Source organism: Pelobates fuscus, chromosome 9 (assembly GCF_036172605.1).
Source record: "Pelobates fuscus isolate aPelFus1 chromosome 9, aPelFus1.pri, whole genome shotgun sequence".
In the NCBI taxonomy this organism is placed as follows: Eukaryota; Metazoa; Chordata; class Amphibia; order Anura; family Pelobatidae; genus Pelobates; species Pelobates fuscus.
This window is the reverse complement of record NC_086325.1, coordinates 139,904,154-139,932,113: the sequence shown is the minus strand read 5'-3', so window position 1 is coordinate 139,932,113 and position 27,960 is coordinate 139,904,154. Positions and strand designations below refer to the sequence as shown.

At 43.4% G+C, this 27,960-nt stretch overlaps 1 protein-coding gene across 4 annotated transcripts; it reads right to left on the bottom strand.

Annotated features, from left to right (window-relative positions):
- Positions 1-356: 356 nt before the first annotated feature.
- On the bottom strand, positions 357-25,775 carry PIP5KL1 (phosphatidylinositol-4-phosphate 5-kinase like 1). Of its 4 annotated transcripts, none has more exons than XM_063431400.1 (10): positions 25,413-25,775; positions 8,933-9,106; positions 7,195-7,248; positions 6,833-6,987; positions 5,350-5,474; positions 4,121-4,155; positions 3,821-3,876; positions 3,629-3,741; positions 2,213-2,375; positions 357-977 (listed from the first exon to the last, which is right to left on the bottom strand). In XM_063431400.1, exons 1-10 carry the CDS (start codon positions 25,458-25,460, stop codon positions 548-550), a joined length of 1,353 nt encoding a protein of 450 aa, XP_063287470.1. In that variant the 5' UTR covers positions 25,461-25,775; the 3' UTR covers positions 357-547. The 4 variants fall into 4 exon arrangements, with proteins under 4 accessions (XP_063287470.1, XP_063287468.1, XP_063287472.1 ...); XM_063431398.1 differs by lacking the exon at positions 25,413-25,775 and adding an exon at positions 10,047-10,344; XM_063431402.1 differs by lacking the exon at positions 25,413-25,775 and adding an exon at positions 9,369-9,408.
- Positions 25,776-27,960: the final 2,185 nt, after the last annotated feature.

The following is a 27,960-nucleotide window of genomic DNA, read 5'->3' as shown; positions in this document are numbered from 1 at the left end:
CCAGACCATTAGCACCATTGGTTTAAATTTCTGTTAAAGCGCATCAAGAAGGTACATGGTGGTGTGTGTCAAACAATATAATATATGATCCAAATAACTGCATTTACTCCAACCATCAAATCATCTGCATGTGCATGCTAGGTAAATAGCATTTTTGTTTTTTTTAAAAGAAAGATCACCCCCTCCTGGTGACAGAGAATAAGCAATTATTTTAATAAAGGGAATGCGCCCCCTATTGGATTTTTTTTTACCAACGGCATTCTCACAGGCAATCTTTCCTTTTAATTTTTTTTTTTTTTTAGGATATGTAAAAGCATAAAAAAAGCTTTATAAGAAATTTCAATTTTTATGCATCATAAATTAAAAAACAAAACAAAAACATTTTCAATTCTACATTATTTGTAAACAGTGCACCATTTAGCAGCCATTGCAAAAAAAATATTAGGGTTGCAAAAAAAAAAAAAAATTAAATAATTTAAACAATAAATAATTGGTATTTCAACGGATGGATGACACTCAGATCGTAGTTTGATGCAAGAGGAAAGTGTCATACTGTATGTGTTTCTGCCCAACTGTAAAGCCTGCGTGAGTACTTGGAGGGGCTAACAGTGGAGAATTCCTGCCCACGATAGCGCATGCTCTTCCACACATGTTCCAGCCTTTTTCTCAGTCCATAAACTGTGAAGATGTCTATGATACCGATGAAGTACCTCAATTCTGGCCCATCCATCACATGCAATGGGTTTCTGTAATTGGGTAGCAATCTGCGATTCTGTGCTATAACATTAGAAATATCAGACACAGTGCTGACCTGGGGCCCAATCTTCTTAAGAGGAATACGACCCCCTGATGTCATTTCTGGGGTGCCACTAAATTCAGTCCCGTCATCTTCTTTGTCCGTGGAGTTCTCTTCTTCTACAGTACCTGGAACGGACGCAGAATGTGAAGTCGTAGGGCTTCCTGCCCCATTAACAGACCTGTGGGTCATAAAGAAGACATTTTCTTAAAATTTTCACACAACTGGCCCTTTATTTTCCATAAACCCATGTGTGAGGAAAAACTATATCTGAATGGGGTTTCTAAGGACCTTTGCTAAATCAGGAGAGAATTGTGGGTGAATGAGAGCAAAGAGAAAGGGGTATTTTTTGAGCTCCTCCACACTTAACCCATAACAGGGTACACATGGGGCTGGCGATAGCACTGTAACATGGCTGTGTAATACAGAATCAAATACAAACGTACAAGAAGAAGACCTGCGCTCAAACTTCCACTATTCCTGGGAAGCAGCAATGGCTACAGTATCTTAAAAAACAAACAAACAATCTCTTGCATTGGGCTGATTTTCTGAAGGTGGGGCACCAGACAACCTAAAAACCAAGAAGGTAGCCCTGGACTTCCTTTGATCCCCTCACTTCATATGCCAGATGTGAGAGGATTATATAATGAAGCAAACTAAAATTCTATTTAAAGAGTTGGCCAAGGAGTAAGTTCTGGCTCTGCTGTGTGTCTAGCCTCCATCTGCTAAACATACACTGCCACTAAGTTACCCAACCCTGGCACTAATTATGTCCATGCATTTTGAGGGGTCCAAACTACATTAATTCTTCATCTGTTCTTAAACAGTTATTGTAACATCCCAGAATTGTTAATGCTATGGTCAATTATCCCTCGTATTTAAGAAATATGTGTTATGGGGTCTAAATTTTAAATGTAGAAATCCACACCTCTGTAATTAGCCCTATCCTGGACATGAGTGCCTCCATCATGGCTCCTGGACAATCACTATAAGCTTTAGTATTGAACAGGCTTTTAACGTGTCCGTCAGCATAGAGAAAAATACAGAGAGAGAAGAAGTAACAAAAAAAAAATTCGATTTCTATTCCTCCAACACACTTTGTGCCCTGGCTGTGCCAGAACCCAACTGGATTGTGATGTCAACTGTTAAATCTTTAATATATATTTAACAGGCCCACAATAATGATAATACAATAACAATGATAATGTTGCAATAATCCATCTGTTGTCTTGGCAACCCTGCAGATGCATGCAGCATCATTAAATGACATCACCAAAACGACCTCATGCCTGATGTCACACACATGCTGTTCCCCACCTGCTTGCATGGAGGAGGGTGACAGGACTAAGAAGGAGGTTATTTAACTCCCTAATCTATGTACTATATTGCCAGCTGGTTCCCTGACCTTCTACTCACCTTTTGGTGCGAACAATGAGGTTCGCCAGAGACCAGTTTTGATTCTTCTCATCCGGGTGCAGCAGCTGGAAGCCAACCAGGAGGCTGTAATCCAACACATTGAGGTCCTGCAAGAACCGTGTGTCCAATTCCATCTGCCGCAGGAACCACTGCCGTTGTTGATCTGAAGGATGAAATTAAAGGAGAACAATTTCAGGCTGAATGGTTATTAGGCAATAAGAACATGGGTTTGGAGATGGAAAGGAAGGAAGGAATCTCTCCGAAGTGAGCAGAGGAGTAACAGGTGGCGAATACAGAGAATTTCAGACAAAGAATTGTTATTTATATTTTTTGTTTGCCGATATTTCTACCTTTTCGAAAAACAGTAGTAGACAGTTCAAATATTTATTTTTGGAGCAATGATGTCCACAAAGATATATTTTTCTGAACTGTTCCTATGATACAGTGGAATCGATACTGGGCTCAGGCTTTCTAATAATCCACTTGTGCTCATATAACAGGATCTGGAAAATCTGCTCTGGTCACTTCCCCCTTCCAGCCTACATCCCACCAAATGTAATTATTTTGCTAGGTTTTGCAGACTTAGCGTGGATGGAAACTAGAAATAAATTGGTGTTCAAGAAAGGGCAGAGTTTTCATCACGGGATGCAATACACTCTTTGTGTGTCTTGATGTTGGGAGTTTTAATTGAGAGCTTTAGTCTTTTTTCCATCCACATGATCTGGATTAAAATAAACTGGCCAGATGGAACGGGCTAAAGAAAATGGAAATTTGTGTCTTCCAGATATAGGTGCAGCAGCATTTTATTCACAAATAAAAAAACCACAGCACAGTCAGTGTTTTAAACTCTAAACATCGAGATTACGGATAGAGCATACACCAATTTTCTTTTACAGTTTATACATTAGACATCAAAGATGGGTGATATCAGAAGGCATTTTATGCAAAATAAGCTTCTGCCTTTAAACAACTTTTGCTCAGGGATTTGAATAGAAAATCTTTATCATTCAATAAACAACAATTGTCGGGATCTAATTACTTAGTGATGGTAAGACTTTTGGGTTTACTTATAACACAACCTTTTAACAAATTATAAAACTCAACAAAAATGCTGAGATGGAGTGGAGGTAAGAAATATTTTTATTTTTACTTTTTTTAGTCCACTGAGTGGGTACGTTAATGATGTACAGTAGTGAAATAACGATGAGTCTATGAGAAAAAAAATACAGGAAGTCAACAATTTAAAATAGTTTTCTGTAATATACCTATAGTCCAGAGTCCCACATCCAATGCCAAAAAACACACAAAGCACAGTAGGAACACAACAGGAAGATATACATTTACAAAACCAAATCTACAAAGAACACTAGTGTTTTTTGAACCCTGACTACTAAGCTAGTAGGAGGATCTACTCACCAAGGCAGATAACATTTCCTTCAAAATTCAGGTCTTTAAAGACTTGAAGGACCCTGCTTCCTTCAGGCTCTGGTTCAGTCCAGCGGCTAACGTGACAGCCTTTAATATCATATCTGCAAACAGGGTTATGGTTAATAAGTAATCAATAATAACCAAATCATGTAACAGGACAAAAGTAAAGACTTGTCTCACCGTCCTGTGATCCGCTCATCTGGGAAGAAGACACTCTGCATAATGATGAAATATTTCTAGGAGACGACAAATTAAATCTTTTTTAGTGATAAACAGTGGAACAAGTAGAGAATGCAAGCTAATAATTACGTTAAAATATCTTTATTTAGTTACACAATGACATTAAACAGATCCACATAATAAAGGCTATGTCCTGTTCAAAATGTTGTTTTATTGTCTGTGTGTGAGTTTGTTGTGTCGGAAGATCTTGAAGTTCTTTCGCTAAATATTGAGTTGAAAGTTGACAACTAGATTTCTTACCTTTTTATCTTGAGCCCTGGAGATACTGTGAACGCCTGTAAAACAAGACAAGACAAGGTTTAGGAATAATTCAAGCTAGATCATGCCAATAGGCAGAAGAAGGATGACAAACATCCTTAAATGGACACAACACAAAAAAAAGCAATCAAGTTTTTATCAGCTAGTCTTAACCGATTGGCTGTAACCCACCATGTGGAGGTGGTGGGGCAGGTTAATGCTCAAAAGGTTTGTGACCTCTGACAGACCTGCAGAGAGTGGCTAAGTGGTATGTGCTTTCGGTAGCAGTCTCAAACGCTATAATGAGGGATGGCACCTTGATTTGACATCATGCCCAGACTTATTCAGGTAGTGCAATGGGGTGTTGACAGCAGTGTGTGCGGTCGAAGAATACACACACAGAATATGCATCCCTCACACTGCTCTCCCCAACATCATAATCGAGAACAGGGGAGAGAGAGGAGGTAGATGTGGGATGAATATTTGTCAGAGAACAAAGCATACGAGTGTCAGGCCGAACCAGTGGCCCAACACGCAGAATTAAGTAAAACACGTAACAAAGACAAACAGTACCAACGTATTACCGGGCCTTAGAATGGCCGGAATTAACGTGATAGAATAAACAGTACGGTTTAAACAAATACGGTAAGAACAAAGCCAAAGGGTCAGGGATACCAGAAATACGGGAAGTCAAGCCAAGCCAAGATCAATAACCAATAAACAGATTCAGGAACATGCTCTCGGATAACCAACAGGATGGAAACCACGACAGGGCACTGAACAACTGCAGGTTTGGGTTTAAATAACCCAGTAAACCCTGCTATTGACTGATTTGGGTCCCATGACCCCAGAACGTGCGTGCATTGTGAAAAACGTGGCGCTGCATGCACGTTCACGTCACTAGCCGATCGGGCACTGCGAAAGAGTGACCGCTCTGATCTGGTGCAGTCACACTGAGGTGCCGATCAGGCACTGTGACAAGAACTTATGGGATAAGTGTGCATTCACTGCACTATTTAATGTTCATACTAGTATTTTATATCGGTCTATCATCAACACAGCAATGAAGGTGATCCACGTGTGAAATTACCAACATTTCTTGTATTTTTTAGCATTCCATTTTCAGATTATAGTTTCATTTTGAATAGTGTTTAAATTACAGCCTGCAGTCATACACCATGTCATGCATTTAGACACTCTCCTTCACACGCAGAGATTCCAGAGGTTCTCACCTACGATCTTTACCAGCAGGGAGTGGGGGTACGCCTGAAAATGCTGAATGTATTTTCGGAGGATTTGCAGTAGGAAGTGAACCTCTCTCTTACTTTGTGTCTTCAGGAAGAACCGCTTGTCATTTCTGAAAATGGTTAAGAACAAACCACTTATATGTGTGACATGATATTTTCTTCATCCCAATCTCATCCTTCATAACACCCATTTAAGTTATAGGAACACTATAATGTCAAGAATACAAAATGTGTATTAAACATTTTAGGTGACCGCAACTCTTGTTAAAAGAGTGATAAAGTGATTTTACTCACCTTTATTCCAGTGCTGCGTGGGTCTCCTCTGAGATCAAATTTTACAATCTCAGCCAATGCTTCACCATAGAAAAGCATTGGGAGGATATTGCACATGGGCAGCAAATGTCCCATCTCCTCATAGAGTCAATGCATCTCTGTGGGGAGTGTTCAGCTCTCTATGCAGAGTGTGGAGACACTGGTAGTCTGTGCTGCACAATGTGTAACAGTCACCAGAGGTGTTCTCTGAAAAGGCAGTGTTTACAATAAAAAGCCTGCAGGGACATTAAGCTGTAGTGGTTTGGGCAACTATAATGTCCCCTTAAATATCACAACCAAAGCATTCACTCATTTCACATAGCTCCTTAACACAACTGTGCATCTCAGTACCTCGCTGCAGTTCTATATTGGGTCCCACGATTTTAAACTGAAAATGTTTAATTTTTTTTTTTTTCGTTTTTTTTTTAAATGAACACACATTCCATGAAGTTCCATAAAGGTGGTTAAAGTCAGTCTCTGCCCAGGCTGTAGTACTTAGAACATGGTCAAAATGATGGATTACATTGATATTGGCACTTATCATTTGCCACACTTTAAACACATTCAGAGATGACCAGTTCAAAATGATTGGCTTAATAACCCATACAGTCACTGAGACCCACAGACACCGTGGCTTTCACAAAGCACGGTACATTGGTTTGTGATGGACAGTATGATTTGATGACTATTTAAAAATATTTTTATTAAAAACGAAACCTAAAATTCAGAATTATGGGTTAAGCCTTGAGTTTACAATCAGTAGATCCCCAGGTCCAGAAATACAAAGCCCAATGATTCCTTTAGGATGGGAAAGCATCATGGGAATCAGAATGTAACTATATGTCTACATTTTGACCACTCCGGCAGACTTTCTTGGAATAGAACTTTTGTATCTTAGCAATGATACAGGGACCCTCTACAATTACCTGTGTTATTATTTATAAAGCGCCAACAAATTCAGTAGCGCTGTATAATGGTTATCACTTACTAAGCATTTTAGATCAAGACCCAATAACTGGGGACCTAGTCTGTATCTTTCGCACTGTTACTAGATGACAAATAAAAGCTCACTTTGGGAATGATATATGATTAAAGAAACAGCATTCCAATCATGGCAAGGGACAGGAAAGGCACAAAGAGTATCCTGTAGACTCACGTTAGGAAGAAGTCGGCTTTGCTTTTAGAGTTGCTAATGAACTGCAGGAACAAACCACAGGCGGACAGAGAACGACTGTAACTTTCCTCCGACAGGCCTAGAGATTGTCGAAAGTGGGAGAACACCGGTCCAGCGTACGTCCGCATCACATAGCCCTGTTACAGGCATAAAATAAATAAATAGGAAATTTTGAGAAATGATTTCATAAAACAGTAACTACCTGGGTGCAATTTTATTCTTTACAAATCGCAGAGTTTAGCTCTTTTTTTAAAAAAAAAATTCCGTCTTACACTCGGCAAGTGATAAATCATTTATGTCATCACACAAATATCAGAGAAAAAATAAGGGGCGAAGCAACTTACCTCATGGCCTTGCGTGAGCTTCGCACTGTAATCGTCATCTGTAAGTGCGGTTTGCTAAAAAAAAAAAAAAAAAAAGTTACAATGTAGTGGCACGCAGGAGTATCGATTAAATAGAAATATAGAAATTAAAACTCAAAAAATAAATTAATTTCATATTAAAAGTGATTTGGTAGGTGTAAAAAACACTTTTCAATGAATTGGACACATCGTTTACACTTAAAGGGACACTGTAGGCACCCGGACCACTTCAGCTCTTTGAAGTGGTCTGGGTGCAGTGTCCCTTTTCCACCTAGTGCTGCAATGTAAAATATTGCAGTTCCAGATAAACTATAATGTTTATATTGCAGCTCTAAGTCTGCTCTCAGTGGCTGTCTCCCAGACAGTCTCTAGAGGGCTTCCGGAATCCAAACGGACCTTTGGTCCGGACTCTGCATGAGGACCTCCAGCATCATACGGGACCTATTAAACCTATAGTGCCAAGAAAACTGCTTTATTTGCCTGGCACTATAGGATCTTTTTATTGGATTATTCACTAAAGTGAGAATTCAAAGAGAATTTCAGATTTAAGGCCAAAGTAGCAGAACTGGAAAAGCCAAACTCTAAGTCACCTACGTTTTAAGTTGAGCTACTCTGGCCTTCAATTTGAATTCTTACTTTAATGACTATCTTGGTTAGGAGAAAATATCAAAGAATACAAAATGCCAAGGTGCGTGTTTATGGAAATGGTAGCTAATCAATGACTTATGACTAATGTCTTGTTAGAACACTGCTCCTGTTATTTTAGATGGACACGGTTTGCATCGTATTAGTATGGGGTTTATTCACTGAACATTGAATTGTAATTAACTGAAATCCAGATGGCAAAATTAAGGAAAACATTTCTAATCTGGAAAAGAATTCTCCATTCAGCATGGCTACTTTAACCAAAATGTTGCAATTTGAAGTTTGATCACTAGAATCTTTTTTTTCTCTTTTTTTGTGGTTTGGATGGACTTGTCTGCTTTCTAATAGATTTCTGTGAAATTTTACCAATTATCTTCCTTTCCATTTGCTTCTTGCATTAAATGTACCACCGAGAACCCAATGAGAATTGGTAATTGGATTTGATTTTGGATTGTGATCTCCATAAATGTAGATTCACTGAGCTACAATATCTGTTCCGGCAAATTAAAGCCGCAATGTCATGCCGTACTTGCCTTTTCTCTTCTCTTTCCTACCTTCTCCCTCCCCCCCCCCCCCCCCCCCCCCCATTTTTCATCTATTTATAACTAAAAACATAAAACAACATAGGCACTATCTTGTCTTGTGTATTTTTTCTACGCCTGACATTCTAAGACACCTGCCACCATCTAGAAGTGTCAATCTCCCCAGCCATCACCTGTTATGACTACAGGGAATTAGCGTCTCACATGTGCGAGAGTATAGCAGTGATGTCAGCTCCTGGTACTTCACCTGCCGAAACAAGATGGCTGAGTCTGTGAGCGACAGGTTTAGGTTAGCAGAAATCACCTTTCCCTGCTCCCTCGTCCGCCGAATCCCCAGCGGCGTTGTTACCATCGGGGGTCTTTGAACATTCTGCAAAGTCCCCAGACGATGAGCGTTAAATGTCCATTATAGCTTGAATTGTGCTGTTACTCCGTATGAAGATGAGAGTAATACAGACCCATAGAGTAAATACTGTACATTAAAGTAGAGCTGGTGGGGTTGATCGCTGATGGATACATCACTAATCTCTTACCGTAGCATCGCTGCAGATGACATCTTGTATGGCATCCTTTAACCCTTCCTTTAGGTCACAAGTCAATGGGTAGAACTCATGCTCCCTGTCGATCTCAAAGAGCCCGAGAAGCTTCCAACGTTGCCGTAGTTTCCAGAAGAGCCGTCGGCGCCTGGAACTTCCGCGGGACTCTCCCTGGCAGAGAGAAATACAAAAAGTTGTGATCAATAGATGTTGATAAATTCTATAAAGACATAAAAAACAAACCGCGTTCACAGAAGAACCGACCTCCCCCTCACATGCTCTACCAGGTAACATTACTAGAAGAAGGAAGACAGACACAGTTTGCCTGGCACTGCGGTGATACACAAGTAAAAAAGCAGAGTAAGTTGGGAAAAGAGCAAAACAGAAAGGGAGGAGGGGAAGTGTGTATTTCACAATACAGAGACAGCAATACCATAGATCTGTCCATGACAGTGACTGAATGAGGCAGCAAGAGGGGCACACAATAGGTCCAGGCTCGGTCCTGCACTGTCAGGAGGATTCAGAGGAGGGTGTGCTTTGAAACATGTGAGTGGTGTGTCAGCGCTGTGCACAGACATCACCCTCTTCTAATGGACAGAGAATAAAGCATTTATGTGTGTGCCGGAGACAAATTAAAGAGCTGAGCAGCAGGATAAATGCAGCAGGCAGTGAAGCACACAGAAAGTGGAATGACAGGGCAGGAGCTGGGGTACAGAGGGGTTTTAGGTTTATAAGTAGATATGGGCTGGGGAGATAACAATGAGATAGCGGCACAGGTGATCAAAGACACAGACAGGAACTGGGCAGAGACAGGTAGGACTCAAGGAGCAGAAGGAGCCTGGGCTTTTTTTAAAGACACAGTGGAGCAGCAACTGCAGCACAGACAGAGAGACAGACGCAGCAGACAAACAGAGACAGACATATGGGGAGACAAGTTAGTAAGATTCTACGATAAACCGACTTGATGTACAGAGAACAGTTGGGATACAGACAGGGGTTTAGGGGCCACAGATACAGGATCAGGTGCGCAAACAGGAACCTGAAAAACAAAAATGCAGGCAAGTGGGGTACACGGTGGTAGGGCATTACCAGATGGGCAGTGGTCTCTCACCTCTTTAGTCACACCACAATTAACGGAGTCACGTCTTCCTTCCCCATCCATTCTCAGTTTCCTTCGCTGGATCTCATATCACACACGGCCATGACATAAATCACACTCTGGCATAAATCACACCAGACCCTCTAATGGCCCCAACTCCAGCTAATCTTTATCCTCATTGCCCAGGCATCTAGTCACGTCCTTCTGTTACACACATGCCATCACTGACAGTTTCTCTCTGGTCACATACCAAAGTCTCATATACCCTGCGCGTCCTCCTTACCACCCCCTCCTTTACCCTGTCACTGCTTCCCCCTTCTCTCCACTCCCTGTCTGATTCCACCACTCATATCCCCCTAATCAAATTGACCAGGCACGTACCATGTGCAGCAATGAGAGGGTATATCACTGACATGGGTTTGTACTTGTATATTCCCTCTTCTATTTCTATAGACCGTAAACATGACCCACATTCAGAGAGCTAAGCTAATAAGCAGACTCAGCAGCACTCGTCCATTCACCATACCCATAACCCCCACGTTCTGTAATAGACTGTCCTATTGAAATCCCTGCAGCCCCGAGTGAATGACGTAGCGAATGTCCCATTCACCATTTAAAGGGGAATTATACACCTGGCTGCAGATATCTGCACTGGCTAATTTACCATAATTAGCTGCACGCAAGCGGCCTGCTGAATAATACATAAAAAAAACAAAACACTACTATTTATTCCAATGCATTACCAGTAAAATTATAATCAGACACCTAGGAAGGTTTTCTTCTGCTTCTGTTAAAGCGACACTGTCACTGCCTGGGGTCTTTGCAGGATTCGCAAAGACCCACATCGGTGACTTCGCCGCTGGGGGTTCCTAGTCTTCGGGAACAGGCAAAGGTGATGTTTATTTACCCGAACCTGTCCCTTGCGGGCGCAGCCATCTTCACCCGGCGGGTTCTCTTCAGCGCCAGGAGCCGATGTTATTGATTTACTCTCTCACACGAGGTTACAACATTGAGATTTATGGAGGATCCTGTGGAATCCTTTCTTGGTAAAGTCAATTCGCTGCAGCCATCACTGGACCTTTCTAGATTGCGGTGACTGCACCCTGTGACTAGAAGCGTCAATATGTCAATATAAGTATTTCACAGAGATTCTATCTTTATAAAACACTCTTTATTCAGAGGGGGTGATAGTGCCGCAAAGCGATCACTCACTTCCCCTTCTAGAAGTATAATAGAGTCACGACTGGAGTAACCTTTAGAAGCCTCCGATTGGTGTATTCCCCACACAGACAAAGCATTTTTAGCATATTCATCCCCTCATGATCAGCCATGAGTCTTCCTGACATTAGACCCCTGTGCAATGACAGAGAGCGTGCGCGTGTGTGTGTGTGTGTGTGTGTGCGCATGTAACATTTACACAGAGCATAATGTATTTGTGACTTCGGTGTAGCTCCTCTTTTTCCCCATGCAGGGCACAGCACAGAGAGTCAACAGCCACAATACACCACAGATAAGGTTAGTACAGATAAGGTTTTTGCGATGTGTAAAAAAAAAAAAAAATCACCTAGTTTTAGCCAGTTCCTTCAATAGGAATACAAAGAGTCTCAGTGTACTGGTGTACCTGCTACATACAGCTAATCTCCTGTTCTGCACACTCTCAGTCTCCATGCTTGCGGACTCTGAGCCCTGCTTCACTCCTCACTCACAGAGTGGTGATGTCAATGCTCACTCACCCTCCCCTGCGCAGTGTCATTGAAGTGCCAGGTCCCTTAACCCTGCAGTGGTAATTATTGCAGTTTTTAATAAACTGCAATCATTTTCATGAAGCGTTACCTCCACCTCTACCAGACAGCCACTAGAGGGACTTCTGGGTGGTTAGGCGACTATTGGTCGCCCCAACTGACACTGGACGTCCTCACACTATGCATGAGGACATTCCGCATCCCCCGAAACCCTATTATCATTATACAATGATTTCCTTTGGGGGAGAAGTCCTAATGCAAATGCAGTAGTGCCTGCCGTGCAAGCGCATTAGGTGCCCCCCCTCTCCCTCCTCGCAGACTGACGTCAGTGGTGGAGGAGCGGAGGTGGTGCCTGAACCAGCACCTAGGGACATCGGCTTTCCTCTTCTGCAACAACTGCTCTCGCATTAGTATTTTCCCTATATGAAAGCATGTATAATGCTTTCCAATGGTGTTTCAGTTGACGCTGGATGTCCTAATGTATAAAGTGAGGACATCCAGCATCAGTTAGGTGACCAGAAGTACTGTTTTGTGTTCCTGGCACTTGTAGTATCCATTTATTACTTTTTCGGAACTCAATAAAAGCCTACTTAAAAAACAATTGGCATATAAAATGCAATAAATACCTTCAATGATCCTGCACAGTAGAGAGAGACTAACAGCATCTACAGGCAGACCCCTCCTAGACCAGAAAGGCTCAGGTGCCTGATCTTATCCCATAAAACATGTAAAAGGAGAGTGGGCGCAGAGTATGCTCAGGGCCGATCCTAGGGTCACTGATGCCTAGGTGCAATAATATTTTTGGGGCCAATAGGTGGGTGTGGCTATATCACTTACTGCTCCCGTTCACAAACATAACACTTAACCTCACCCATTTCCTATGGTAACCACTCCTCCTCTTTGGACCCCCCAACTTCACCAGGTAGCATGTCACCCACAGCCAACTTTGCCCCTGAAAAAGCTTATCAGTGCCATCTTTATCAACATAACTGATCAGTGCCATCTTTATCAACATAACTGATCAGTGCCATCTTTATCAATATAACTGATTAGGGCCATCTTTATGTCCAAATAACGTATCAGTGCCAGGTGCAGATCCAGAACATAATCTCAGGAGGGGCACTGGTAGTGGGGTGATATGGGGCTGTAATTGAGGAGTTAGGGGCTGTAGTAGGTGGCTTAAGGCTGTATTGGGGTACGGGGGATGTAGTAGGACGGTTAGGGGCTGGGGTGGAGGGCATGGGCTGTAATTGGAGCATAAGGAGTGTAGTTTAGGGGCTGAATTGGGGGATGGCTGCAATTGGAGAAAGGGGCTGTAGTGTGGGGGATATGGCCTGCAATTGGGGGAAACAAGCTTTAGTGGGAGGGATAGCAGCTGTAGTAGGGGAGTTAGGGACTGAAATTTGGATGATAGGGACTGCGTTTGGGGGGGGGTAGGGACTGTAGTGGGGAATAGGGGCTATATTTGAGGGTAGGGACTTTATTATGGGGGGGTTACGGGCTGCATTTGAAGGTCAGTGAGTGACTGTAGTGGGGGATAGGAACTACATGTGTGAATAGGGGCTGCAGTAGGAATAAGGGACCGTAGTAGGGGACAGGGGCTACAATGAGGGAATATGGGCTGCCTGTGGGTTGATATGGCTTCAGTAGGGGATTAACAGGCTGTAGTAAAGTATGGGGGCAGCAATTAGGGGGTAAGGGTGTGCAGTAGAGTATAGGGGCATCAATTGGGGGTTAAGGGCTGTAGTAGAGTGTAAGGGGCTGTAGTAGGTTTAGGGGCAGCAATTGGGGGTTAGGGAATGTAGTGGTGGGTTTAGGTGGTGTAGTGGAAAGGACTGTAGTAGTGTGCTTTGGGGCTGTAGTGGTAATGGGCTGTTGTAGGGAGTGTAGGGTTGTTGTGGTCAGGAGTGGTAGTACGGGGTTTGCGGCTGTAGTGGTAAGGGGCTGTAGGGGCTCTAATGGCAAGCTGCTATAGTAGAGGTTGTAGGGCTGTGGTGGTGAGAGTTTGTAGTAGGGGCTTAGGGACTATAGTGGTTGTGGCGGACCGTCTGTCCCCCCCGACTGGGTGCCTCTGCCAATCAATGCTTCCTAGTATTCCCAAGTACTTCACCAGACACCATAACCACCGTAATCCCCGCAGCTAGCATTACAGGTTGGGTTCTCACTGTCCTCCACCTACCCTGTACCCAAGACCGGGATCCAGCTTCCATTGGGTAGACCTCTCCTACTCCAGAGAGTATAGCAGGATAGCTCTTACAAGAGCTGGTGATTATAATCCAAGGAAGTATAGGGATTATAGCAATCCCCAGAGTGAATATAGCTGTTCCCTACAAGCATGAGACGAGGCGAAGGAGAACTGGTTTAATGAGAGCCACATGTAGCCTTATATGCAACTCCCCATGCAAGGGGTTTCCAGATACATATTCCATGGGCATTCCCCTCTGGACCTGAGAGGAGACTACAGTAAAACATACACATAATTATATGGGCTCTTAGGTCCAGGACATTCCCACACAAAACAGGGTAATCCCTCCCCTGTGCCTGAGAGATAATTGAGTCAGGAACTGTACTAAACTTAATTATCTTGAGGCACAGAAAACATACATTTTGACAATATCCCGAAAGCCCCAATCTGGGTGACCAACATATCCAAGATCGGTTCAGGGGTTTGGGATTTTCATGGAAGTCCTAATTTTGACCGACCATGCACATGGTCCTATGTCCAAAACAGTACCAAGGAAACAGGGCTAACGGTCGGTCTCTCTTTCTGGAGTACAAAAGTACATAAATCACATGAATGGAGCCTTTTAAAGTGCATTGGGCAAGGTATATTGAAGGGCCCATAGTCCTGAGGCAGGAGGCTGGCAAGCAGGCTCCTCCAGGAGCCAGTGGCGAGATTCTGTTTGCCATAGTGGTAAGGGGTTTTAGTAGGGGTCTAAGGTGAGCATAATCATTACTATCTCACTATTTTGTATACACTATCTGTACAATACCATCTATGAGGTTCTCTCTCTCTGATTGTTCCATATCTTCAGGAGAATATCGTTTGGGATAAAGGGGTGTGTTGCTGCCTCAAGAGCAAAAAGGAGTCACTTATGGAGCCAATAGCTTATAGGCTCCAACCCACGTGAGTGGTTTCAACCAATTGCTACTATTATTCATTTTTTATTTTTGTAAACCATCTGCACTATATTCTCTCTTTTTGTTGTTTTACTTTGTATGTACATTTGGACACATTGTATCACTATGTTGGAGGGGTGAGTATACCCCCTCATTATTTATATTAATATTCATTATAGCGCTCCACTCGCTGGTATATTTGTATACCTTTTTATTCTTGTTTTTTGCACTTTATTGTGGATTAAGGTATTCCACTTTTTGTGTTGAGCTGCTTTTATTCAGGCACTTTAGTATATCACTCACTATCTCAGTAAGGGATAGTTATTGTTTTCTCTGGGGGTTTGGGGCTGTAAGGGGTAAGGGGGCTGTATTAGGGGTTTGGGGCTGTGGTGGTAAGGGTTTGTAGCAGGGGGTTAGGGGCTGTAGTGGTAAGGGGCTTTAGTAGGGGGCTTGGGGTTGTAAGTGTTTGTAGCTGTGGTGGTAAGGGGCTGTAGTGGTAAGGGGCTATAGAATGGGGGTGGTTAGGGGCTGTAGTACGGGCTAAAATAACCCCAAAAACACTAGTCTGTTCACCCCCTCCCTGAGGTTTACCTTGGGCCTGGGAGAGGAATAATTCTGATCACTGATGGTCCCAGCCCTGGCATAATCATTGCACTACTACAAAGCTGAGGTGGTGCTTAGCAGGGCCGGTACTATGACCTCTAGCTACACAACTGAAAATGACCCTTTACACCCCTAGCCCCTTTGTGGGTCCCTTTACCCACCTCCAGTACCTTTGTGTGGCTCTTTCAACCCCTGCCACCCCCCCCCCCAGGCTCCTTTGTGTGGCTCCTTCACCCCCCAGCTCCTTTCTGTGGCTCTTTCTCCACATAGACCCTGTGCTTGTCTCCAATGCTCCTATGCGTCCCTTTCACCACCAGACACTTTTCTGTGTCTCTTTGACGCCCCACTGTGTGTCCCTCAACCCTATTCCTTTGTGTCTCTTTCACCGCTAGCCTATTTTGTTTGGATCCTGCCCCCCCCCCCCCCCCCTTCCTATCCTTTTGTGTCACTTTCCTGCCCAGCTATACAGCCAAAACAAAATACATGCACAAGGCACAATCATACAGACACATTTATTCAGGCAGTCACAGTTATTCAAGTGCAAAAATATACAGAGACACTATCATAAAAGGTACACAATCAAACAAACCTAACCATACAAATTATCATTAAGGCGCCATCGCCCTGCCACGCTTTGTGCTACACATGGAGCAGGGATATGATGTGATTTATATCACCACCCCCTGCAGCATGTACCAGAGGCTGGGCTGCAGCTCACACTCTACATGGAATGATCGGCAGGAGGCTGTGTGCTCCTCTCCAGCCAATCACCCGGTTTTTGCACCCTAAGGTGGCTGCCTATACCACCTTATGGTAGCGCTGGCCCTGATGCTATGAGTGATTCTTCAAGGTGACTGTTTTCAGAAATGATTTATGCACCACCATATAGCAAGATTTAAATAAATAAAAAAAACACCTCTGTTGATTACTTACTCTCATTATAAAGTTAAAAAATTATTTCCTGTTTCCTGCACAGTGGGAGGCTGGAGCTATAATTCAAACCACTTATTGATTCTCATTGGCTGCTGGTATCACATGATCAAGGTGGCCCCTTCCATGCTTAAAGGGACCCTATAGGCACCCATACCACTTCAGCTCATTCAAGTGCTCTGGGTGCAATGTTCCATGTCTCGTAACCCTACAGTGGTAATGATTGCAGTTCCTGAGATACTGCAATAATTACTTCTCAGGGCTAACTCCACCTCTAGTGGCTGTCTACCAGACAGCCACTAGAGGGACTTCAGGTTGCTTAGATGACTTTTCGTCGTCTAAATGGCGCTGGATGTCCTCACGCTATGAGTGAGGACTTCCGCGTCACCGGAATCCCTATAGGAAAGCATTGATTAATGCTTTCCTTTTGGGAAATCCTAATGCAAACGCGGCCATTGCCGCAGGCGAGGGGAGGAGTGTGGGCGGAGGCACTGGATTCAGGTGAGTGACTGAAGGGGCTTTAACCCCTTCAGCGCCGCAAGAGGAGAGGTGCTAGGGAGGGGTCACTGTAGGAACCTATAGTGCAAGGAAAATGGCTTTGTTATCCTGGCATTATAGAATCCCTTTAACCCAACATGGATAAACCTTCAAATTATAATGCCAAAAAACAAGGTTATTCACTAAAGTAAGAATTCAAAGTGAATTTCATATTTAAGGCCAGAGTAGTTGAATGGAAAGCACAGATGACAGAGATTTTTTCCAGTTTAGCTAATTTCACCTTAAATTTTAAATTCACTTTACATTCTCATTGTAGTGTTTAATTCTGTAAACGTACTATAGCATATGCATGAAAACCAGTCCGTATCTATACCTACGCCAGGAGTAATTAGGAATCACGTTAAATTGGCTCCAAATGGCTCTTTTATTTCTTGCATAATGCAAAAACAATTACTAATTAAAATGACAGAAAAAAATACCTTTTAAAGATATGCAAACGTATTATATCTTGCTTACAAATTTATTTATTTTTTTAATGGGAAAATGGATAATGTATGCCTCTTACATTTATTGATGGAATGGAATGTCTGTCCTTTTAACATTTTAACTAAGTCAATTTTGCTTTGCCGGTGACAGTTTTTTCCCCTTTGGCAGTGATGTAGGAGGTTAAATAATATTAGCAGGGAATATGTTATGTTAATCTCTGCACGAGAGAGATATTGCAGGGTTCCCTAAAAACAGGGTAAATTCAACCCCACGTCATTTGTGACTTGGATAGGAAAATAAGAAGTCACCTGTGCCCGATTGTGTAATCTTTAATTAATCTTCATCATCACGGACGGTCAGGTGAGAATAGGACTTGAACATCATTTAACTGCTTTCCCCACAACGTGTGACAGAGGGATTATTAAAGCCTATCTATAGATTCTAGTGTCAGGAACCTTTGCTATATCTCGGTCAGTTTTTCGTTTCTCTGTCAGGGTTATTTACGAACGTGAAAATGCGAAATTAATTTAAAGTTTAAGGCCAGAGTAGCCAAGCTAAAATCTTAGCTGACTTGGGAATATTTTCCAGTTTGGCTATTTTGGGCTTAAAAGTTAAATTTGCTTTTAATTCTCACTTTATTAAATAATCCTGTTAATGATGAAAAGAGAAAGAGAGACACTGCCAGGAAAAGTGAGAATAGTAGAAAGAAATTAAAACGTAACTTTTAATAGTGAATCGATAAAGGTGATTAAGAAACAAATCTAATTACTCTCAATGGACCCCAATATATAAATGGGGGAAAAAAGGGGGGGGGGGGGGAATGAGACTAGAGACATAAAGAGTCAATTAATAAGAAAGACATCTCAGGAGTAGTAGTGGTGGTTTGTCCAACTCACAATAAGCTATAATATAAAGCTAAGTTAGAACCCATCTGTTATATTGCAACAAAAAGGGAAATGCAATCTAATGTTGCAAAATAAATATCGATGGTTACAAGTTTGGACACTTTCCTGAATTGTAACACTGTGCACAGTAAGAGGTGTCAGTAAGAGTATGAAGGTTTGGACATGATATTCTATGATATGTCTGCGGATATAGGTATTTCTTTGACACAAGAGAATAGATGTACCAAACCTAAATGAGTCTGTCTCTTATAAATTGAAATAATGAAAAAAATAATAAATAAAGATATGAATATAAATAAATCGATAAATCTGTCAGTTAGCAGCTGTTCACATACAATACTATGCCTTCCTTATCAGAGGTCTGCACCTAGAGTAATCAGATACATTGATGGAAATCAATACATATACTAAGGTGTGCCTACAGGGGCATCACGAGAATCAAATAAAATAAGATAACTCTGGTATTGGTACAGGCTTAGTAGAGAAACGAGAGGTAGAAGATATGAACGTAAATCTAACTGTGCCTTCGAGGGCACCTGCCTCTAATACAAAAGACTGAACTAGCTGACTATCTGGAGAAAAGATACAATACAAAGCCCTGGTAAGCTGTGAATAGGAGATCTAGAGGCTCAAATGAGCGTATACTAGTTCTCTAGATCTCAAGCGCTGTGCGCAAATGCCGAAAATTACTGGCATAAATAGAGAAATATAGAAAAATACACAGTGCCTTAGCCTGCTATCAAGGATAATCAGGAAACTGTTGTGTTAATGACAACAGATAGTTAAATCTTTCTAAATCAATGGCTAAGGCTAAGATGGTCAAATATCAGGGTAAAGGTCTCCCCAAAACCCCCAACCCCTGATATTTGACCATCTTATTCTCTTTTCATCATATTCTGTTCCATTTTAGGGTTAACCCCTTCACTGCCTTTCTGATTTGGTATACTCTGAGCTTCCACTTTCTTTTGTTTTCAATAATCCTGTTAATGTTTCAGTGATCTGGTAAGGTATTTGTGTTTAGTGGGTTATTAGCTTATATTAGAATTGTGAAGATTGTCACGGGTACTGCATCAGTTCATCCTTAGTAGCTGAGTAGTGTTTGGTTAAAGTTTTAATTTCCTCTTTTGAATTCTCCGCAACATCCCGGTTAGTAAACAAACACGCCTATCTGTCAAATTAGGCAGCTATTACAAACAGTGTGCAGAGAGATGGCATCAGCCGACTCCAGCAAGAATAACCCACCCCAGTTATTTTCAGTAATATCATAAATATAGGGCAGGGACAGGCAACCTTCGGCACTCCAAATGTTGTGGACTACATCCCCCATAATCAGGGGAGGGCTGGCAGCCTTAGGCCTGGGGGGCAAAACCAGTCAAGTGGCCCATTGCGCCACCAAATCAGTTCACCATCCATGCTCACCTTTTTCTGGTTTTATAACGGATATTGATGTTATGCTAATCAGTAGATCTTTGCCATACACGCTCCTTCACGGCTCTGACTTTCAATGTTGTCAGAGCACAGGCTGAGAATCTCTGAGCCTGTGCTCTGACTCACTAACTGAGTGCCGGAACCACGAGGGAGAGGATATGATCTGACTGCACCTACTGCTGGTGCGCACCAGTGGACCACCAGCGAATCGTTTAAATTAAATATGCTGGTGTACCCAACTTGTGAGCTGTGTTGGCCGCCGGGTGCCTCTGTTGTCATGGCACCCTGCGTGACGGCACAGCTTGCCCACCCCAACGGCTGGCCCTGCTGACACACACTTACGTTACTACTTAGACATCCCTCAATATTAATACAGACATCAGAGTAAACACCAATAAACTGTGGAAACAGAGCTGATCCCCCCAAATTTATAAAGGTTTGCTTAGATGATTTATTCAAGATTAAATCATGCCTACTCCTCTCTCTCCCCCATGCGTTGCTCTGTAGGCTGGGAAGAAGTGAAGAGTAATCACAGTCTCCCAGCACAACGCCACCTGTGGCTGCATGGGGAACAGCTGTTTAATGTAATGCTTGCAGGACGGCCAGCTGCCGCAGAACCTCTTTGTTTCCGTCTCTGCAAAGGGCTCCAGGCACTGCTTGTTGTGAGTGTGAGCCACTGTAAATTAGGGGCAGAGGGCACTTGCACTGCGGTCAAGACGGGTCTGGGCAGGAGGAGAGTGCAGTGCAATCAGTGCACTCCCCTCCTGTGGGTCACCAGTAGACTGGTGCACCTGCCCAGGATCAGAGCCGGTGCAAGGATTTTTGCCGCCCTAGACAAAATATAAATTTGCCGCCCCCCCATGTGACATCACAATGCCCCACCCATATGATCTGCCATATGAACTAACGCCAGTGCTGCACACAGTGTGTGTTTACATTAAAAAGGCTGCAGGGACCAGCTATAGACACCAGAACCACTTCATTAAGCTATAGTGTCCCTTTAATGTGAGGTAAATTATAGATTAGTGTCACTAATAATATACTAGATTGCCTACTTACAATTAGATGAGGATGATGATGGGCTGCAGTTTGGCTCCACTGGTCTGGTGTAGAACAGGATCTCTGGAGGCTGTTTGCAACTGTGGTCACAAAATTCAACGTTCTGGGAGAATTGGAAGCAGCTCCATTTTTTGGGGGCCTCTTACACAGCTCAAGGTCTGGGCCCCAGTGCCTGACGGTGAGTATGCCCATAAGGCCCACTCATAAGTCCACTTATATGTTCCACCCACCCATGAGTTCGCTCACAGGGAGTGGAGTGTGTAGGGGATGTGTTATGTGTTATTGTAGAGGATCTAATATGTGTGCTTATGGTATGTAGTGTATAGGGATACCAGTTTGTGCAGGTGATGCAGTGTGTTTGTGTGTAGTAGAAGCAGTGTGTATTTGTGTATAAGGGATGTGTTATGTGTTTCTGGTTGTGTGTAAGGGATGCATTGTGTGAATCTGTGTTTGTATGCATAAGGGATGCAAGATGTGTGTCTGTATGTGTGTGCATTGAGTGTAAGAGATGCATTGTGTTTCTGTGTGTATGTAAGAAAAACAGTGTGTGTGTTTGCATGTGTGTGTAAGGGTTTCTGTGTATGTGTGCAAATTATGCATTGTCTTTGTGTGTAAGGGTTGCATTGTGTGTGTGTGTAATGGATGCATTGTGTGTTTATCTGTGTGTAAGGGAAGCATGTTGTGTTTCTGTGTATGTATAGGGATGCATTGTGTGTTTCTGTGTATGTATAGGGATGCATTGTGTGTGTGTGTGTGTGTGTGTGTGCGCGTAGTGTGAAAGAGCTCCCTGTCTTGTCCCCTGTCCTATAGAGCTGTCCCTTCTGTCCCTTAGAGCTCTCCCCATGCCCCTTAGTGGTCTCTCCTCTCCCCCACCCTCCCCTAGCGGTCTCTTCTCACACTCACCCACCCTCCCTGTGCTCTTCTCATCCCCCCTCCACCCTCCCTGTGTTCTTCTCACTCTTCCCTCTGTGTGTTCTCCTCACCCCCCCTGTGTTCTTCTTACCCCCCTCCTCCCTATGTTCTTCTTACTCCCCCCCCTGTTCTTCTTACCCCCTTCTACTTATTACTCCCCCTTCTTCTTACCCCCCTCTAATTCTTCTTACTCCCCCCTTCTTCTTCTTAACCCTCCTACTTCTTCTTACTCCCCCTTCTTCTTCTTACCCCCTCTTCTTCTTCTTACCCCCAGTTCTTCTTCTTAACCCCTTCTTCTTCTTACCCCCTTCTACTTCTTACCCCCTTCTTCTTCTTACACCCCCCTCTTCTTCTTACCCCCCTCTTCTTCTTACCCCCTTCTTCTAATTACTCCCCACTCTTGTTCTTCTTACTCCCCACTCTTTTTCTTACTCCCCCCTTCTTCTTCTTACCCCCTCTTTTTCTTATCTCCCCTCCTTCTTACTTCCCCCTTCTTCTTACTCCCCCCTCTTCTTACTCCCCCTTTCTTCTTCTTACCCTCCACTCTTCTTCTTCTTACTCCCCCCTCTTTTTCTTACTCCCTCATCTTCTTCTTCTTACTCCCCCCTCTTTTTCTTACTCCCCCCTTCTTCTTCTTACCCCCCTCATTTGCTTATCTCCCCTCCTTCTTACTCCCCCTCCCCCTCTTCTTACTCCCCTCCCCCTCTTCTTCCCCCCTCTTTTTCTTTTCTCCCCTCCTTCTTACACTCCCCCCTCCCCTCTTCTTACTCCCCCCCTCTTATTATCCCCCCTCCCCTCTTCTTACTCCCTCCCTTCCCTCTTCTTACCCCCTCGCCTCATATTACTCCCCCCCTCTTCTTACTCCCCTCTCCCCTCTTACTCCCCCCTATTCTTACCCCCCTCCCCTTTTCTTACTCCCCCTCCCCTCTTCTTACTCCCCCTCCCCTCATCTTACTCTCCCCCCTCCCCTCTTCTTAATCCCCCCCTCTTCTTACTCTCCCCCCTCCCCTCTTCTTACTCTCCCCCCTCCCTCCCCTCTTCTTACTCTTCCCCCTCCCCTCTTCTTACTCTCCCCCCTCCCCTCTTCTTACTCTTCCCCCCTCCCCTCTTCTTACTCTCCCCCTCCCCTCTTCTTACTCTTCCCCCCTCCCCTCTTCTTACTCTCCCCCCTCCCCTCTTCTTACTCTCCCCCCTCCCCTCTTCTTACTCTCCCCCTCCCTCCCCTCTTCTTACTCTCCCCCTCCCTCCCCTCTCCTTACTCTCCCCCTCCCCTCTCCTCTCTCTTCCCCCTCCCCTCTTCTTACTCTTCCCCCCTCCCCTCTTCTTACTCTCCCCCCTCCCCTCTTCTTACTCTCCCCCTCCCCTCTCCTTACTCTCCCCCCTCTCCTCTCCTTACTCTCCCCCCTCCCCTCTTCTTACTCTTCCCCCTCCCCTCTTCTTACTCTCCCCCTCCCTCCCCTCTCCTTACTCTCCCCCCCCCTCTCCTCACTCCCCCCTCCCCTCTCCTTACTCCCCCCTCCCCTCTCCTTACTCTCCCCCCTCCCCTCTCCTTACTCTCCCCCCTCCCCTCGCCTTACTCCCCCCCTCCCCTCTCCTTACTCTCCCCCCTCCCCCCTCATCTTACTCTCCCCCCTCCCCTCTTCTTACTCTTCCCCCTCCCCTCTTCTTACTCTCCCCCCCTCCCCTCTTCTTACTCTCCCCCCCTCCCCTCTTCTTACTCTCCCCCTCCCTCCCCTCTTCTTACTCTCCCCCTCTTCTTACTCTCCCCCTCTTCTTACTCTCCCCCCTCCCCCCTCATCTTACTCTCCCCCCTCCTCTCTTCTTACTCTTCCCTCCTCCCCTCTTCTTACTCTCCCCCACAGCTCTTCTTACTCTCCCCCCTCCCCTCTTCTTACTCTCCCCCCTCCCCTCTTCTTACTCTCCCCCCTCCCCTCTTCTTACTCTCCCCCCTCCCCTCTTCTTACTCTCCCCCCCTCCCCTCTTCTTACTCTTCCCCCCTCCCCTCTTCTTACTCTTCCCCCTCCCCTCTTCTTACTCTTCCCCCTCCCCTCTTCTTACTCTCCCCCCCCTCCCCTCTTCTTACTCCCCCCCATCTCTTTTCTTACTCTCCTCCCCCCTTCTTCTTACCCCCTCCCCTGTAGCGTGGCCGAGCTTCTCTCCGGAACAGGAGTTTCTGTTTCCTGTAACCGGCCGGACTGACCTTCCTATCACTCCGGCCGGGCACCACGGACCGGAGAGCAGCTCGGACACGCTACAGGGGAGGGAAGGGAGGGAAAAGCAGCTGCAGCCGTCTGAGCGCTCTTTACAGAGCGCTCAGCCGGCTGCAGCATTTAAAGGGCCGGCCCGCCGCGGCCGGTCCTAAAACAATTTCGGGCGGCCTGGGGGGCAATTGCCTCCCTGCCCCCCGTCCCAGCCCGCCCCTGCCCATAATGCTCTTACACACATAATGCTGGCAAAGCATCATGGGAGGTGTAGTCCAAAACATCTGGAGTGCCGAAGGTTTCCTATCCCTGATATAGGGCATTATTCTAGCCACCAAGGGTTGACTTGGTAGCAGTTCGACTCAGTGTGCCTTAAAGCTTAGTGAACTACAAACTTTATAAAGACGCGTTACCCATGATTGTTAGAATTAAGGTACAATAAAATACATGAAGATTTGTGATTTATTCATTGCAATGACTTGTGTCTGTGCTGAAATGGTGTAATTTGCATAGGCTTAATAAAGCACCCATCTTTTAACCCCTTAAGGACACATGAGATGTGTGACACGTCATGATTCCATTTTATTCCAGAAGTTTGGTCCTTAAGGGGTTAAGTGACCTGCTGGTTCGACTTACTACTCATTTCAATAAGATTCTCTGGGTGCCAGAGAAAGCCATGTTATTTATCTATACACTCAAAAAGAGTTTAACAGGAAAAAAAAAAGCGCTGTGTTATTATAATTATTGGCATTTATATGGCGGCAACCTATTGCGCAGCACTTTGCAAAATTAAAACGGTGGGGATATAACAATAAATGAGACAATTACAAAAACTTACAGGAACAATAGGTTGATGAGGACCCTGCTCAAACGAACTTACAATCTAGAAGAGGTGGGATATAAAAATACAATAGGAAGGGCATCGACGGGGAAAGCAACCAATCAAAAAGATGGGAAAGTAGCCGAACTGGAGGTGAGCGTGGAGTGTGGCCCTTTAAGAGAGCGCAATAGACAGGTTTATGAAATAGAAGCTACTCTGGGAGGCCACAAGCTTTCCTGAACAGATTGGTTTTGAGGGAGAGTCTTATGGGGGTAGGCAGGCTGTTCTAAAGGAAAGGTGGCCGACTACGAGAATTGCCTGATTCTAAATAGTCCATCAAAAATAATTATTTGCCAACAAGCAGCAAAATCAGCCTGCAAACTACATCATGCTAATGAATGGCAGTATTAACCCGCTGTGTGGGACATGGGGGGGAAAAATCAGCCCCTCCAACACCCAAAGGGTTGGTGGTAAATGGTATTATGGCAGGTAGAATTGTTACTATAATATTTGACTACTAATTAGAAATGTAAAATGATGGGTCATCTCATATATAATTTCAAAACAAAATTATAACATTCTAAATTATCTAAGAAAATACCTTTAATAGAGGCACAATAGAGAAAGAGTTACGTCATTTCGTGTTATATTTAACCTGTAGGTTCCGTACTTACAGATACTCTGCTTCCTGTTACAGGTCTAGTCTTATTAAGCCTCTCCATTTTTGGTTTTTGATTTCAGCATCTTAGAGTCCTAGAAACGCAGTCCGGAAGTAAACGTCGTTGGCCAAAGGGGTACCAGTATAAAATGCAAACATCTTCAATGTCATTTAACGTTCAAAAAGCAGATAAAGTTATATGAAGCTGCAAAGACTCAAATTTGCAGAGCAGGGTGCAAATCATTGAACAAAGGCCATTCCATGAAGGGATCTATTAGATGGACGCATTTCTGATCAGGACATTCAAATTGGCTATTGATAAAACTCCATATGGGCCCCGATTCAATATACACTTTGCTGTAGCAGAAAGTCCAGAAATCAATGGGTAATGCCGGAGGTAAAACGACAAAGACTACAATTTAGGGATTGACACAGCGTGCGTTTTCTAGCTTGTGTCTGGTTGCTAGGTAGCTGTTTGTTATACTTCCCCTGTGTTTTGTTTTAAGACTCTGTGGGTTTCTCATGGCTTACACAACAAACAATGACAGCCTAAACCAACCTGTACTGACAAACCTGCAGGAAATAGCACAGGTACAAATAAATCCCCATCATGTAAACCCCTCAATACGAGGTCCACAGGTAGACGTGCGACAGAATGCAAACCAGGTGCGCTGGAAATTCTATTTAATATTTCTGAGCAAGTAATAGAATGTTAATACATTAAAAGGCATTAACCGGATGGAATTTGGATAATAAAAATAAAACACACTTGGAAATCTTAAATTAGTTTTTTCTTGCTCTGCCGTGAGGAAATGGGTTTTGTTGCAGCATTTCAATGTAGGAAAGTCTTTAGTCTCTGGGGATGCTATAATCCTGTGTTTATTTACAGCAATCAGCAGACAAATTGCTATCGTGACTCTCTGCATGTAACCAAAGAGACGCAGGGGAACCGCCAAGAGAGGGATCTAGACAGCAATGACGTTCAATGTAAAATAATAAGGGTTTATTAACAGAAGACTAAATTACAAAATTCAGGTCAAACTTGTGGAGATGGAAAAATTCTCAGTTTCACATGGTTTTGCCACAAATAGTTTGGCCTAGATTTTTGAAATCTGTTTTCATTCACTGTTTAGCAGATAAACCACAGTATCACAGTGACATTAACCTTATAACACATGAGCACGGCTGTTTTAAAAGCTGAATATAACTCAGTCTTCTCCAAAAGGTCACCAATACTGCAGGCATTTGAATTCTAATAATTTGCACCACATGTTTTCAATCCATGCTAGATTTAAGATCTTTTACAATCTACAAGTTTAGATCACCAAATCCAGATATTTTTTAAATAATCTTTCAATTCATTGTTTTTGTAGGTGGTCGGTATATGTTAAGATTAACAGAAGGGTCTGCACATGTGGGGTCTCCAGCAGGTTTTAGTGCCTAATTGGAGGGTTTATCTCCAGGTGAAGTCCCATGAAACCCTGTCATTGTATATAATAAACAAGGGAGTTTATCCACTTAACCCCTGAAGACCGCAGCCAAATGTACAAGTTGTGATCAAAACAAAACCTGGCATTTGCGCTATATGTCTGTCCAACCCTAATTCACCTCTTTCATATTAAATGCACCCCCCCCCCCTTATTATATATCATTTTATTCAGGGGAAACAGGGCTTTCATTTAATATCAACTATTTAGCTATGAAACATAATTTAATATGAAAAAAATGGGAGAAAATAAGAAATTTTAGTTTTTTTAGTTCTACATGACATTTTAACTGTCAATGTCATAATACTGTTTGCTTTTGCTGCAATAAAATACACATATTTGTATTCAGCAAAGTCTCACGTGTAAAAAATGTACCCCCAATGTACAGGTTTTATGGTGTTTTGGGAAGTTACAGGGTCAAATATAGCACGTTACATTTGAAATTGAAATTTGCCAGATTGGTTACATTGCCTTTGAGACTGTATAGTAGCCCAGGAATTAAATTTACACCCATAATGGCATACCATTTGCAATAGTAGACAACCCAAGGTATTGCAAATGGGGTATGTCCAGTCTTTTTAGTAGCCATTTGGTCACAAACACTGGCCAAAGTTAGCGTTAGTATTTGTTTGTGTGTGAAAAATGCAAAAAACGCCAATTTTGGCCAGTGTTTGTGACTAAGTGGCTACTAAAAAAGACTGGACATACCCCATTTGCATTACCTTGTGTTGTCTACTATTGCAAATGGTATGCCATCATAGGGGTAATTTTCATTCTTGGGCTACCATAGGGTCACAAAGGCAACGTAAGCAATCTGGCGAATTTTAATGTGAAAAAAATGAAACACAAGCCTTATATTTGACGCTGTAACTTTTGAAAACACCATAAAACCTGTACATGAGGGGTACTGTTGTACTCGGGAGACTTCGCTGAAACAAAATATTTGTGTTTCAAAACAATAAAAAGTATTGCAGCAATAATATCGTCCGTGTAAGTGCTGTTTGTGCGTGAAAAATGCAAAAAACTTCACTTTTACTGGCGATATCGTTGTAATACATTTTACTGTTTTGAAACACT